The sequence below is a fragment of the Megascapheus bottae genome, chromosome 1 (genome assembly GCF_031878675.1).
Source record: "Megascapheus bottae isolate mThoBot1 chromosome 1, mThoBot2.hap1, whole genome shotgun sequence".
NCBI lineage: Eukaryota > Metazoa > Chordata > Mammalia > Rodentia > Geomyidae > Megascapheus > Megascapheus bottae.
The window spans coordinates 77,895,474-77,912,335 of record NC_143509.1 but is presented as its reverse complement, the minus strand read 5'-3'; the positions used below and the strand labels follow the sequence as shown (position 1 = coordinate 77,912,335).

At 35.5% G+C, this 16,862-nt stretch overlaps 1 protein-coding gene across 3 annotated transcripts in view; it reads left to right on the top strand.

Annotated features, from left to right (window-relative positions):
- Positions 1-16,862, top strand: part of Epha3 (EPH receptor A3) — a 295,261-nt gene that overhangs the window by 249,661 nt on the left and 28,738 nt on the right. For all 3 annotated transcript variants that reach the window (XM_090347706.1, XM_090347698.1, XM_090347716.1), the window contains exons 14-15: positions 13,337-13,486; positions 15,048-15,241. In XM_090347706.1, coding sequence (XP_090203832.1) covers positions 13,337-13,486; positions 15,048-15,241 — 344 coding nt within the window. The remainder of the gene's footprint in view (positions 1-13,336; positions 13,487-15,047; positions 15,242-16,862) is intronic.

Genomic DNA, 16,862 nt, shown 5'->3' with positions numbered 1-16,862 from the left:
TTTGGGGAACTCTCTCAATGGTCCTGGGTTCTTTCTGTGACGCATCTGCATTTCTAAAGTAATCTGGAAATCATTAAAAGACTATTTAAGAAATTGAGAAAATATGTTACTTTACAACTTAAGACAATGTATTATCTTACAAGATAATACATTAATTTTTGGTTTGTTGTTTTGTTTTGGGTTTTATTCCTGTACTATAGCTTGAATTCTGATTCTTTGGCTTTCACTTGACTTTTTTCCTCAAAGTGGGCTTTTCACCACTTGATTCACACCTTTGCTTCTGGCCTTCTGTTGGTTAAGTGGAGACAGAATCTCTAGGACTGGCTTTAATCTCCGATTTTGACATTGCAGCCTCCTGAATAGCTAAGATAACAAATGTGATACACCTGCATAGGAGCCCAAACTTTTCTCATGATGTCTTAAGGATATAATGTTTGTTCCATGTGTTCTAAATGGTGTAACAGAAAAGGCAGAATCAGCTAAAATAGTCATAAGCAGTGCATATGTGTACACATGTGCATTTGTTTTCAATAATGATATTGTGCAGGGAATCAATTTTTTAAAATACTCACTTGTAGTTATTTCTCAGCATTTCTCACTACTGAGTTATGGAGAAATCCCAGATGTTGAGATTTTACACATTATATGCATCCTGAATCTTCTGTGAAATTCCACTATGCACTCCTGGGATGCTGAGAGTGAAAAGGCTGTAAAGTTTTAGTATTATTATGAAAATAGTTTACAATTCAAACAGTCTCTGAAATGCTCTTGTGGACCCCTTGATACTTGGATGACATGTTGAAAACCACTGTTACAGGTGCTTTATCAGAAAAAGAACCTTCAAAGCTAAATAAATATTTCAGTAGTTATTCAATGGAGTAAATCTAAATTATAAGATAGACTACTGTGATATGATGGGATATACAATTTAAAGAAATGGCCATAGAATAGGACTGCAACTGTACTGTAAAGGCTACACACCATCATGAGATTTCCCAGATTACATCTGTGATGGGTAAGATTGGAGCATTGAAACCTACAAATTTAAATCATACAGTCATTTTTGTTATTTGAAAAATAAAACAAAAGCTGAATTCCAACTGAGTTTCACAGCATATGCATTTGAATGTATAATTATGACTTTTTTACTTGCTCTGGAGTCCTCATTTACTTCATTCTAACCATGTTAGAACAAGTTGCTACTGAATGAGTTTTCAGTTTTCCTTTTATGAATTTTGTTGCATATAATTTAACATTTTTGCATACAGTCATGCATGCTGATATCAGTGCATACAAGCATTATATAATAGTGTTATAAGGGAATCTAAAATTCTACCATAATAATTCTTGACTTACTGTTTCATAAAGGATCAAAATAGGAAAAAAGTAGGTTTCTACCTAGTTTCTATGTGATTTTATATTAATATAACTTTTGTATATAAACTGCTCAGAAATTTGAGGAAGCTCGTGGTTATATGCTCTACTTCAAGGTCTTTTTTAATTTTGTTTCTGTTCTGAAGTTGTATACTGAGTGACAACCAGCAAGAACTGTTTCATTGTCTGGCAGCAATAGAAATTGAGTGAAAGGCCTCATGCTTGCTAGCCAGATGCTCTATCAGTTGAGAAATGCCTCCTGCAGTTTTCTGCTTTGGTTATTTTTCAAGATGGGTGCTCATGGATCACTTGGATTTCAGTCCTGCTTCTACTTCCTTTATAGCTGGGATTAGAGAAAGTCCACCTAGACTATATTCGTCGACAGAATTCTGTCTTTGGTCAGAAAGAAAATTAATTTTCTCATTTTATTTTCTTCTGCCAAGTTAATGTCAGAAATATTAAAGTACAATGGTCTTACATAACTTCACTTTAAGGATGAGAAATGAGATGATTATCCTAAGTGATTAATCTTGAAAGACCATAAATAATAGCATGAATGTCTTTCCTCTGGATAATTTTGGGCTTAAAACTGTATATATATATATATATATATGTATATGTATATATATATACATATATACATATATATATATATCCCTATGCAAAACTATTGCCTATTAAATTTTACATGGTATATGTCACTTACACATTTCATGAAATACAACATAATTGGTAGGCTTTACATACTAAGAATATTTTAAGCATTCAATCACAAATGATATCTAATATACTTAGTCTCTATTCTTTCTTTGCATGATTCTTTCTCTCCCTATCTTACTTTCTTCCCTGTCTCTCTACCTCCCTTTCTCCCTCCATTTTTCCCTCCTCCTCTCCATTTCCTCTTTCTTTCTAATATTCATTTGCCAAATATGTGAGCAACTATCTACATTATGCCAGTCTCTGGTAGGGACTGAGAATCTATAAGTGAGCAAAAACAAAGCTTTAATCTTATGGGTTTTCTTTCTAATTCAGGAAATAAGAAAATAAAATATGAATTAAGGTCTAGGAAGGCAGAGTAGTAAGGACGATGGCAGTGTATGAAGAGAGACATTTTACTGAGATGTTCAGACAGATTAACTGATTAAAGGACACTTAGCTAATGAATTAATGACAAAAGTAATGCAAATATTGAGGTTTGAAAAAAGCAGACTTAATGGAATAAAATCATCACTCTGTTAACAAAAGGCTATATTTTGCAAAAAAGACAATTAAAGTAGTTATATTAGTGAATAACTCAGAATACAGGTTTGCAGAATAGTAAACTGTGGGGCCAGGGGCTGGCCCCTTCTCCAGTTTCCCGAAAACAGGCGGCCATTGCGATTTGTTGCTCACTTGCAATCTTTAGCCCAGTGCCTCCCTTTACCACAGCGTGGACATGTGCCAGGTGATTTTTCTCTCTTTAACCTGGCCTGGAGTGGGCATTGCGCCATCCAATGTCCTATTTGTCCACAAGAGAAGCAACGCCCTGGGGGTCTAGCAGCCTGAGAATGCCGCTGGCCTCTATATTTTATAAATTTAGTAACAGTCTTTCCTTGAGGAGCGGCGGCTAAAGTAAGGCCTTGTACATGGGAGGGTCCAATATCAGCACATAGTGAAATAAAGTCTGTGATTCCTCCCTTATTCCTATGGGGTCTGATAGCTGCCTGACAGGCGGCGTTGGCATTTTCATAGGCTATGTGTCTAACTATAATCTTCCTTGCATTCTCATCTTGTACTAGGCGGTCTGCAGTCTCCATTAATCGAGACAAAAATTCTAGATAAGGTTCATTCGGTCCCTGTTTAACTTCTACTAAATTTTTTGTATGATTGGAATTACATAACCTTTTCCAAGCCTCTCTCCCCGCAGCATTTATTTGTAAATAGGCTTCCTTTGCATAACCCAATTGATCTTCGGTGTTTTTACTGGTTCCCTCTCCTAACAACTGATCAAAAGTGTAAGGCAGGTTCTTAGACCTATTTGTTTCAATTTTAGCCCAACACTGTGTAGTGAACTCTGTCTCCCATAATAAGTACTCTCCTGCACTAAGGCATGCTCTGGCAAGCTGCTTCCAGTCATTTGGGCATACAATACCAGCACATGCGGCCTCCAATATTACTTGAGTAAAAGGGGCAGTTGGCCCATATTGGGAGCAGGCACTTTTTAAATCCTGTAATAGTTTAACAGGAACAGGTTGATGGTGTACTTGTTCATCATGATCAACTAAATTAGGGAAGCATCGAGGCCCTGAAATATCTTCCCTCTCTCTAGCAGCCTGAGCCAGGTTTAATTGCGATGCACTGTGCCTGGTTGTAGTGCCTGTTAAAAGGGACTTGTTGCTAGGGCCTTTAGGCTTGCCTAAAGGTTGAAAAAGGGATTGGGGCTGTAAGGCTGCAGCCGGAGGCGGTGGGTGTGAGGGGTAAGGTTTAGAATCAGACACCATAGTGGCCTGAGGGTCATATTTCTTTCCTACTTCTGGGGGGGCTCTCTGCTCCATCCCCATTTTCGATAGAAGATGTAGCATTTCTTCTAACTTCTCCTCTATCGTAGCCACCCGGCCCTCCATTGACTCATCATAACTTTCCTCCTTGATATTCAAATCTGAATTCTGATACTCAATATCTACTGGTTGTTGTTCCCTTTTCAAGATCTCACTTAGACTGTCTTGGGCTGCGGCATATGGCTCAGCCTCAGGTTTTTCAGAAGGGTCCTTTAATTCATAAATTTCCCTTAATTCAAGATTAAGTTCAGCATTCTCATTTTGAGGATTTATGTATTCACTTACTAAATTCCATACATTAATAGCCTCTACTGGGGTCTTTTCGGGGCCATATACACTATAATAATCTTGAATTCCTTTTCCTATCCGCTGCCAGGTTTTTAGGAATTCCTCCTCTACAGACCTCGGGCATGCCTCCTCGACAAACTGTAGGAAGCTCTGAAGCACCCCTTTTTCCACCCATGTTCCATGGGCTTCAAGTAGGCCTGTTAAGATCAGCACATATGACCTATGGCTATGAGTTTGACCATAATTTTTACTCCTGACTATACACTCTCTTAAGATCCTCTCTTAATAGTCCTACGATGTGTTACTCACCACAGCGGGGTCCTCCACCGTCGTCCCCGATTTTCAGGGTCCCTGTTGGGGCACCAGTTGCCGGGGCCTACCGGCAGCAAATTGGGGTTCCTGAAATAGGGGGCAGGGACTGGAAAAAATAGAAGAGGTCTGCCACCCAGGTAAAAACTGCAGCCTCGTTTATTCTCAACTCCAGGCTTCTGTCCCTTCTTGAAACCAGGGAACTTCCAGCTGTTACATTCATATGGTAAATCTCAGGTCATTTAAACAGAATAAGGCCATAAAACAATAAGACAATAAAGCCATTGTCTGATGCAAATCAAGGTACAATTTGATTCCACTCTGGCTCCCAACAGTAAACCACTATTTCCCACTGTGTTGGTTCAGCCTGCAATGTGGGTCACCCTAGAACTCAGTTAAAATTATGCTCTATGGTTATTCACATTCCACGTGTGATGATACATACCTTCTTAGAAGGGTTTTTCATGTTCCCTCAAGACTTGGACTAGGCCCAAACTCCTCAGGAACTGAGTAAACAACCATCCCTTCTGACCTATAGCAGTTTGATTCCTTGATGTTTGCAGTGACTAAGAATTGAAACTGCTTCTTTCCGTCATCCTTTTAAAACCTTAATTCTCTATGTCATGGTTCAAACTCATTCCCACGCTTTTCTCCATTTGATTTATTAACCTTCACTATGGAATTGCCACATTTTTCAAGCAGTGATTCTCTAAATAGAGACATTAAAAGGACCATTTCCATAATCTCTGATGGCCTCACATGTCTCAGAAGTGTCTCAGTAGCTATATCTGAGAATGTCCCTGAACTTTAGAACTAATATTTCATTTCCCCCTTATTCCTCAATTGCCCAGATTAACCATGACAGTGTTGCACAAGTTTTACTCTGTTAAAAATTATTAATCTGTTATTCCTATTATTTTATTGTGAATATCAATAAACAGCACATATTGGTAATGTATTTAAAACATTTCTTTTTTGGAAAACATTTGTAGTGCTGAAAGTTCGGAATGAATTTCAGGTTTCAAATATATTTTGTAATGTTTCTGAGAAACCATAACATGTTTATTCTTTTTAATGGGGGAATAGCATTCAGTTGTATTTGTTTATATGTATATGAATGCGTGTGTATGTGTGTAGATACATAGATAGATAAATAGATAGATAGATAGATAGATAGATAGATAGATAAATAGATAGATAGATAGATAGATAGATAGATAGATAGACAGACAGATAGATATCATGGTTTTAGGATTAATAGCTTAAGGGTTTTTTTGTTTGTTTGTTTGTTTTGGTTTGGTTTTTTTTGCCAGTTCTAGGGCTTGATCTTAGATCACTGTCCTTGGACTTTCTAAAGACTAGAGTGCTACCACTTGAGCCACTGCACCACTTCTGGCTTTTTTTTTTCTGTGTTTGTGGTGTGGAGGAATCGAATCCTGGTCTTTGTGCATGCAAGCACTCTACCACTAGGCCACACTTCTGGCCCCTAGGCTTAAGATTTTTATGTTGCACATTCCTACTCACAGAAGATAATATTTCACAGTGTTTTCTGTTTGCATTTCTCTGATCAATGGTATTAAATATTTTCTTTTAGAAGTGTTGACCATTTGTATATTTTCTTTTGAAAACTTTTTGTGAATCTATTCCAATTTTAAAGTCAGGTTACATTCTCCAATGCATGTTCCTAACACAGTTTTTAATACTCACTTGGTTTAATATTTGGCAAGTTACTTCTCAGACTCTTGTTTGTTTCAATGTTTTCTATGTTTCTATTTGTAGACCAACACTATCTTGATTTGATTACTAAGGCTAGGTAATATATTTAGAAATTGGAGAGTTTAATGTATCCTGATGTACTCCTTTTTCTGAAGATGGTGTTGTCTATCTGTAATCATTCTAAAAGTAATAATTTGATTTATATATGACACAAAATTTAACATATAGACCAATGGCACATGTTTTCTCTCATCTGCAGAAGCTAGATCTAAAATATATTGGGATATAATGAATTATACATTCTCATATGAGAAGGAAAATCTGGAAAAGAGTAAAGGAAGACATATGAAACAGTACCTCCTCTGTGCATCACATTTATGCTGAAAATAAAAATGCTTAAAATTTTTCATCAAACTTTGAAAAGAACTCATATTAGAATATATATCAGTTTCATAGAATATAAGATATTGGAGAAGATAGGTCGGGTTCAGAGTGATGAGGGAAATGATGAAAGGGGTATATTGATCCAGTACATTGTACTAATAAACTGACTCATTGAATGGTAACCCCTTTGTCAATCTACTTAAAGGCTGTAAAAATATAATTAAGAAAAGGAACATATTTAGGCATATTCCTACATTTCTCTTTTATTTTCATTGAAGTTATATGTCACACATCAGTTTGTTTAGTTTGTACATGGTTCTGTGTGATCCTGGAAGTAGGCTAAAATTATTTACATTTGTTAATTTTCACGTGGCCTCCATTAACTTAGAATGTGAAGCTTTTCCTATAATCAACACATTTTCAGTTTTTTCACATAATGGTGTGGAAAAAAAAATCCCAAAGTTCATGAGATGGGTTTTTGATACCTACAGGATTATCTGTCCCTAATGTCTGTAGCAAACAACATCTGCTAAAACTATTCTCCCAGTGGCTGCTATGGTTGAACTGCTGGGGATTAGAACAGATGCTTCCTTTGGGAGTCTTCTTCCATTGCCCTTCACCTTGTCTACTGCACTGAGTGAAGTTGAGTCCCTGACAACAGATAGATACTAAATCCTTTAGCAATATGATTTATCTCTATAGTTCTATTCTTAACATGAGAGGCCAATATTTTCTTTCAGGTTAAATACTCAATAAACTCTGATAAACTCTCTAAAGTCTTTTGTCACTCTAAGTATGACCTGACAGAGCTCATGGGTACACTGTGAACTGAGAACCCACAAAGTAATTCCTAAATCAGCAGGGAAAGATTTGTACAGAGAATCAAAGGGGAAAATAAGAATGGGCAAATATGTCATGTTATGTCTCAATGTTCAGACATTTTAGCCTTTAGTCTCTTTCTGTAAAAGAAAAAAAAAAGAAGCAGTAGCATCAGCTACAACAACAAAAAAACTGAGTTGTAGGATCTTTCAAGGAGAAGTTCACTGTATGATTCCTACTCTAACTGTTGTTTCTTCCAATAATCAAAAGGTTTCAAACATTATCTAATCCTGGTTTGAAGTTAACAATTATGGAATGTTTCCGTCCTCAGATTATAGCATCTCTGCTTGTACAACTTAAGTCATCTGCTCTAAATCCTCTATAATGTTCCCATAGAAGTAAATAAAGACAGAACACTTAATTATCTATGCAGCTTAACCCAAAGTCAATACAAAATCATAGGATAATTAACATTGGAAATATTAGTAGTTTTAAAATATTTGCCGTGTTAACCTAAAATAAAATTAACGTTGAGGTAAAAGAGCTAAGGTGCATAAGATAATCAAGTTGGTGAAAATAGGTTTAAAAAATGAGCATACAGTTAAGTTCCATGTTCTCCAGGACAAAATAGTTTCACAGAAACCTAAAGAAATGGGTGAAATTAAACAGGAGGGTAAAAGTTAGCCTTGATAGCCAAGATTTCAAATTCCTACTAGGTATTAAGAATTCAAATGAAAGAAGTAACTAATCATTACCTTGTGCCCCAGTTACAAAATGGAACTCAGATGACTGTCAAGAGGAACTAACTCTGGGTTTGGTATAATAAATACTGGGAGCAAACAGTGACCTCTGCAATTGAAGTTTTACATACACTCCACATGCTGTGACTCAAAGCTTGCTCCAAGCTGGGACCAGTGGCTCATGTCTGTAATTCTATCTACTCAGGAGGCTAAGATCTGAGGATCACAGTTCAAATCCAGCCCATGCACTAAAGAACATGAGACTCTTATCTCCAATTAATCACTAGACAAGGGGAAGTGGTGCTGGGCCTCAAGAGATAGGACAGAATTCTAGGATAGGGAAATAAGAGCTTTATCTTGTGTGAATGTTGTTCTTAATGTACTTTGTTATTTCTCTTTCTCTCTCTTTTTTTTTTAACCTTGTGGTTAATCTCATACTATTACTGCATCTGATTTTGTTACCTGGTATATTGTATAAATGTTTATTTGTCTATTTGAAATAGGAAATGGAAGGAGAAAACAAGACAATTGGGAGGGTATAGGGGGAGAGAAATGGAGACAAAACATGAGAAGGGGTATCAATGTGTGAGAATTAATGCACCTACTACCTGACGAATACAACTGTAACTCCTCTATGCACTATCCTGAAAGAAAAAAATAAAAGAGAGATAGGGCTGTAGCCATGCTCTGAAGAGCTCAAGGACAATACCCATGCCCAGGGACAGACAGGACAGTAGCTTTGAGCTAAAAAGCTCAGGGACAGCACCCAGGCCCAGAGTTCAAGTCCCATGTCCCTACTTACCCCCACCCCCCCAAAATGCTTCTTAATTATGTAAGTATTTAGGGAACTTACATGTGAAGTTAGACAACATTCAAGTAAGTGTAAAATACATCTTCACACATTATTTTCATGATAGCTTATTTTACTTCCACAATATCTAATATTAGATTTACAACCAAAATTTCAAATTCTAACCTATTTCAAAGCCCATGTTCAGCAATAAAGTTTGAAATGGAATAGGTTCACTGTAGCAGTAAAAGCATACCAAATAATGAAGCATGTTGAAAAAAGAAAGGTTTATTCTCAAAATTAGATAATAGATAAGTTCTGCAATTACTTCCTGTAGAAAATTCAGTCAAACATCAGTGCATTCAATTTATTTTGGTTTTTTAATTTCAGATTTGAAGATGCTTAGCCTAATCGCAGAAAGCTCTATTGTAAAAGTCTGACTAAATTCAATTTATGAGTCCAACTTTTTCCACTCACAAAACCAAGCACAGGACTTTATCTAATATCAAGGACTTTATCTAATATCACTCTATGAAGACAATCTATAAATTTTCAACTGGAGAATTATTCACCTACATTTTAGTAAAATTCTGAATTATTAACAGCTCTGGCAGATTAGGAAGATATAGTTTATAAAAATAAACTTGGTTAGCAATAGAAAATTATCCCATTCTCCAATAAAAATTGGGGAAGCAAAATTAAAAAAAAAAAAGAATAAAAGGAAAGCAATTTTTAAAAAGAGGAAAAAAAGAGATGTCATTGCTAGAACATCATTGCTAGTATTAGATTTGTTTTAGTGAATTTAGCTTGTATTTCTTTGTTTTTAAAACCAAAGCATAGAACATTAATGAAATCTTCCATGGAAAGAGTGAGCACATATATTATACATATATATACATATGAATATATATATGAATCCACTTTGTTTATATAAAATCATAAACCTGTAACTCATTTCGATTATTTTATTGCTCAAGATAGTTAAATACAGCTTAAAATGGTTATGATGCTTAAATGAGGATGATCTTGTAAATTTATGGAAACTGTTACAGTCTGCAGACATTTTTGGCTGTGTCAGAGGAATAATATATGTAACCTAGATGAGAAAGGCCAAAAGTGCTACTAAACAATTCATAGTGCCTAGGACAGCAGCACTCATCACAGGAATAATCTCATCTAAAATGTCAGCAATGTTCATCTAGAAAAAGCTGTCTCTGCAAACAAAAGAAACCCACATATATACAGAATTTAAGCAAGAAGGCAGGTATATTGGTTTATTGGTGATGACTAGATGAAGAATATGTGTCCCTTATAAACAGAGAAACATTATGCTGCTCCAAAATGAAGAAATTCCTCCATTCATTTCACCTTCGGTGAAATGAATTCAACATATAAAGATAGACACCAGATGATCTGTCTCTTGTAGAATCTAACAAAGTTGATTTATAGAAGTTGAAAGAAGAATGACAATAATAGAGGATGGAAAGAACAAAGTGGTTAAAGGGAAGTGGTAAAAATTGATCCATGGATATTGTTACAAGTAGATAATATCATGAGGCTCTAATATTCTATTATAATGTAGATAATTTTTAATTATTAAGAATTTTGATAATGCCAACATCAATAAATGTCTGAAGACAAAAATTTGTCTGAACTGATTGAAACATATGACATATATATGACATATATATACATTTATCAAAATATCACATTACCCCATTGAGATGTATAGTGTTTATGTTTTTATTAGTCAGTTGAAATAAACATTTTTAAGCAAGGGTTGATCTTATGGAATTACATATTAGAATGGAAATTTCTGAGACCAGATGTGAAGGGCGTAGATAAGGAGAAACTAGAGTAAATATAAAATTCTACCTTGATAAGAGGAATAAATTTCAAGAGATCAATTATACAGCATTGTAACTACACTTGTGGCAATGTATTCTGTTTGAAAGCTCTAGGAGGAATCGATTTGACTGATATTCACCATTAAATGATGACTATCTGATATAAGGTGCTGATTTATTAATTAGTTATATGCAACAATTCAACAAAGCACATATGCTTCAAACACATGGTATACTATAAAATGTGTATGTGTGTGTGTGTGTGTGTGTGTGTGTGTATGTGTGCGCGCACTTGGTAGGATGTGACTGACAAACAGTTATAAAATATGTCTGGTAGAGAGAAGAAGTTTAAAAATAAATGTTTTAAATATAGTTTACCATAAATTTTTTCCACACATGTTTCTTATTTGTATATGTTTTAAGCAACTTTTTAGTAAGAATTTCCTAGGTGAAAGCAAATAGATGGTCCATGATTGAAAAATCATTCTGAAAATCATTTGCTTGATTCTATAACCACATAGTCTGCTCTGCAGTAGAGAACATGCTGTAAAAACTCCCCTTAGAAATTGTAGACCACATAATTTCTTTCAATAGTAATGTTACTGTGTCCCAAACATCTCTGCAAAATTTTCTGTCCAAGATTACATAGATGTAGCTATCTTATTAAAGTACAATATATCATCATCATTCATTATTTTTACTAAGTAACTTTTAAATTTGAGTTCTCCTTAGAAAATAATGTCAAAGCACTTAAAATGAAACAACTTTTGTCTATTCTATTTTAACCCTGGTTGAAATAAAACCAAACAGGACTCACTGTAATGAGACAATTAGTATTTTATGCTGAATTATTTTAACAGTAAGAGACCTTGCTACTGTGACAAATATTTAACTTGTACATTTGAGAAAATATAAAGAGATCTTAGTGAGGCAAAAAATGTGTCTTTTCAGTATATACACTGTTTTCAGTAGGTAGAGATCTTTTCTCTTCATTTTAATGCTATTTTTATAGTTTCAATTATTTATAGTTAGTAAAAGAAAGGAGAAAGGACCACTAAGAACATGCCAAAATGTCTGCAACGGATTTTAAAACATTACCTTTTAAAGTATTATCCTCTGAATGTGCTTAGTTGGACTTCTGTTAAGTTTCTTCATGCATCAATGAAGAGAGACTTTGCTAGGGACTCTGTTTGACATTCAGTTTGAATTTTATTAAGTGCCACACATATAAATCTGTTGTCACAACCAAGAAGCAATATTTGAAATCCGGAATCCTAAAAACACTACTGGATCTGAGCGTCCATCGCAGCTTCCACTGCTCAACTGCTTCTCAGCGCAAGATATGAGAACTAGAAAAGTCAGTATCACCTGGAGTTTGTTAGAAATACAGACACTGCTTACACATGGGTATTCCTGAATCAGAATTTCCATTTTAAGGGAAACAAGCCTGCAATGATTCACAGAAATTGTAAAGTTTGAAATGTACTATTTACTTTTCCCCTGTATTTGTTCATAGCAAGTAATTATCATTTTTCTTCGCTTGACAGTTTTTCAAACAAAAAAAGCCAAGATATAATTTATAAGTGTCTCATCCAGGGTGCCGAGCATAATACTTTGCATATGGTTAACTACTGGATCATCATTTTTTGTTGTTGTTTTCTTTTCGTTATTATACTGAAGTAGTCATATAAAGGAGTTGCCATTTAACATTATTCATTTAACAATGACTACAATATCTTGATTAATATTAATCCTTTTATGCATCTTTATGAAGCCTATTTAGTGAACTGAGCAAATTATATGCAATAGGTACTTTTAAAGATTTGATAATCATAATTCAATCTTATTTTATTCTACACTATAAGTTCTGGGAAAGCAATCATTATATCTAACAGTACTTTTAAATTTCATTCAGTATATGATTATATATTATATATAAGGATATTGTGTGAAATTTAAATACAGCTACACAGTGTATAAGCAAATCAGCATACTTGCAATATTCATCACTTTAAATAATTTCATTTTCTTGTGTCAGTACCACTATATATGGATGTTTAATTTAGCACAATGTGTGGCTTTAAGTATAATTCTATCCTTATTTTATTTAGTTTAAGAATAACTATTAGTGTTTATGTAGCAAGCGATGGTTTGTGTTGTGCACAAATAATAGCTTAAAAGTGTTGGTCTGTATAAGTCAATACAGGGTAATTTTTAGTATCTTTTAGTATCTTTCAATTCTAAAGTAAGTTGTATTATGGCAGCAATAGGTTAAGTTATTGATTACTAATGTGTAATTAAACTGTCAATATTTAGGCATTTTTCTATTTCGGCCAGGTTTTCTTCTTTAAATAAATTTTGCTACGAACGGTATGATCCTGCCCGGTACTGGCATAGAAGATTGTCAAGATAGTCTACTACAAGACTACTCTCCATTTCATAGTAGAAATGCCCTGGCGGGTTTCAAATTACATCCTGTATAATGCAGATTCTATGTACTCCTAATTTTTTGTTATGATTTTATATTTAAAGGGAGGGAAGATTCCAATCCGATGGACATCACCTGAAGCAATAGCCTACCGCAAGTTCACCTCTGCCAGTGACGTATGGAGTTATGGGATTGTTCTCTGGGAGGTGATGTCATATGGAGAGAGACCATACTGGGAAATGTCCAATCAGGATGTAAGTTTGCATCTGCAGTTTATGAGTCATGAGTCCAGATGTAAAGCTCAAGCTGCTCAAGGAAGTGGAGTGTGATGAAACCAGGTGGCTCCTACTTGGTGACTTTGAAGGGGAGCCCTTAAGAACTTATCCTTGCTTAAACTTAATATTTCAAAAAGAAAGTAAGATAAAACAAACAACGTTCTACAATGTCTTTCCTAATAATCTAGGGAGTAAATGGAATACTGTCATACAGATTGGAGTCTCTGAGTGGAGAAAGGGATCATGTAGCTTTTTATTAAAGAACTATGCGGTTTTTCAGGCTGATTTTGTTTTCATAGCTTATGTTGTGCCAATGCATAGTCAATGCTACTGCATTTGGTGTTTTGTTTTGTTTTGTTTTTGTTTGTTTGTTTGTGAGTCATGGGGCTTGATCTTGGCCTTGCACTATCCCTGAGCTCTTCAGCTCAAGGCTACTACTCTACCCTTTAACCACGCCCCACATGCCGTTTTCTAGAAGTTAATGGGAGCTAAGAGTTTCAGGTCTTCTTGTGCCTGGTCTGACTTTGAACCTTGATCCTCAGATCTCAGCCCCCTGAGTAGCTAGGATTACAGGCATGAGCCACCACACCCAGCAGGAAGCTATTGCTAAGATGGAAACTTTTTCTTTATTTTTCATGAGAAATATTAAGCATGATTCTAACATACAGAGTAAATGGCAAGTCAAGGTGTGTTTGGTCTTTTTCCTATACACAGCTCATAAAACTGTATGTAGTATTGGAGGTGTGTGTCTGTGTGTGTGTGTGTGTGTGTGTGTGTGTGTGTGTGTGTGTATGTGTGTGTGTGCCAGTCCTAGGGATCAAACTCAGGGCTTAGGTAGGTGCTATTCCTGCGCTTTTTTGTTCCAAGATAGAGCTCTATTACTTGATCCCCACCTCCATTTCTGGCTTTTTTTTTTCATGGTTAACTTGTCCTAAGTGTCACACAGACTTTCCTACCTGGGCTGGCAGGATTACAGGCGTGAGCCACTGGTGCCTGAGCGGTAGATTATTTTGATGTACAAATCACGCTGTGCTTCCTTAATTATTCATTTGAGAAAACCATACTCAATTTTTCCCACAAGTTTTCCCGTATATGTGTGTGTGTGTGTGTGTGTGTGTGTGTGTGTGTGTGTGTGTGTGTGTATAGAACCTCACCATGCATGGACTCCAGTCTCATAGCATAAACAAGGCATGAGGACCAAGAAGTCTCAGGACTTACCCCAGCTTGATGAAATAAAACAATCATTGACTGAGGGAATAGTAGTCTTTATAGTTATAATTCCTGCAGATATTTCCGATGGATATTGATATGGAAAATCACTAGTCTGTATTTTGTTACTACTATTGAATGAATAGCTACTTAATCGTATAGTACATAGGATTTTAGCAAGGGGAGTCATTATCCTGCGTAGGGTACTAAACTGATTTCAGTAAAATCTGTACACAGGATAACTTGAAAACATGGATGCGTTTGTCAACGGGAATTAAGAAGTAAAATCAGCCTCATCTCTTAAGTCCCTGGAAACTTTGTTCTCACACAGGTGATCAAAGCTGTGGATGAGGGCTATCGCCTGCCACCCCCCATGGACTGCCCAGCTGCCTTGTATCAGCTAATGCTAGACTGCTGGCAGAAAGACAGAAACAACAGACCCAAGTTCGAGCAGATTGTCAGCATTCTGGACAAGCTCATCCGGAATCCAGGCAGTCTGAAGATCATCACCAGTGCCGCAGCAAGGTGACACACTGGGTTTAGCATACCAAACTCACTCTGCAATGCATGTGTTTCCTGTTTGAAGCATGCTGACCTTTTCCTTTTCCTCACACTCCTTTATCTTCATTATTTGAAAGTTGCATTTCTCAGGACCAGAGTGATGTGTTTTCTGTTTTTTTGGAAGGATTTGTGGGCATTTTGTTCTGAGATTTAAAAAAAAATGTTTTTGTTGTCTAGAAGAGTCTCTATATTCAGGTTTGAGTCTGGGAAGTAAGAATTCTAGACATATAGCCTCCTTACAATTCCCATTCTAATAAAACAAAAAGGAAAAAAGGGAGAGGTCAGGTGGGCAGGGGGAGAAGGGAGAAGGGAGAGGGGTGAGAAGAAGAGGGAGGGAAAATGAGAAAGGGAAGAAGGAAGAGGAAAGAGGAGGGGCAAGGGAAACCAGAGACCTTGTGTAATAGAATCCAATATTCTGCACTTTATTAGGGAAAACTGGCAAATGTTGTTTTACTGTCATTTTCATTGTCAGACTTTTTAAATTCCATATGTAATCGGGTTCATGTTTCTATCCGGCTATTTCACTTCATAAAATGTTCTCAGTATTTATATGAGTTGTCATACATATAGGATTTATAACACACATACAGATATGACATAATAAATATAAATGTATGCATCTCTATATATACTTATATACATGTCATAAATATGTGATAAGGAAATAGTGGTAAGATTCATCACATTTTCTTACCCATCTATTGTTGATTCAGCTCATTTAATCTTTCAATGGTTTTGAGTAAGCTACAATGAATGCATTTGTACAGAGATATCTTGAACTAATCATTTCATTTTTTAAAAAAAATTTAAATTTTATTATAAAGGCGATGTGCAAAGGGTTACAGTTACATAAGTCAGCTAATGAGTACATTTCTTTTGGAACAGTGTTCCTCATTTTCTGATTTTATTTCTTTTGTATTACCAAATCATATAATGGGTCCACTTTTTCTTTTTCTTTTTCTTTTTTTTTTTTTTTTGCCAGTCCTGGGCTTGAGCTCAGGGCCTGAACATTGTCTTTGGACTTTCTCAAGGCTAGAGCTCTACCACTTGAGCCTCAGCACCACTTCCGGCTTTTTTTTTTTTTCTATGTATGTGGTACCGAGGAATCGAACCCCGGGTCTTCATGAATGTTAGGCAAGCAATTTAACCACTAGGCCAACTCCTGGCCCCCACTTTTTATTTTTCATAATGCATCTATGAACTCACATTGCTCAAATACCAATATCCCCATTGTTTCTTAACATCTGTTGCCTTTTTTATAATATAATGTCACCTATATTGGGTTGGACATGATTTTGGTTTTCATATTCTTGGTGATTAGTGATATGGAGTGAACTTTTATGTTCTTAATAGCCAACTATGTGTCTTCTTTTGCAAAATATCCATTTCTGTCCTTTGCCAATTTTACAATCAGGTTACTTTTTGTGTGGGTTGTTTGTTTTGTGCCTCTAACTTGCATGAATCTTATGTATATATTAAGCACATTATCCTTTTGGTTTGTAAATATTTTTCGAAATTGATTTTTTTTTCATTGGATTCTCTACTATATAGAACTCTTTAGTTTGATGGAATCCCACCTATTTGT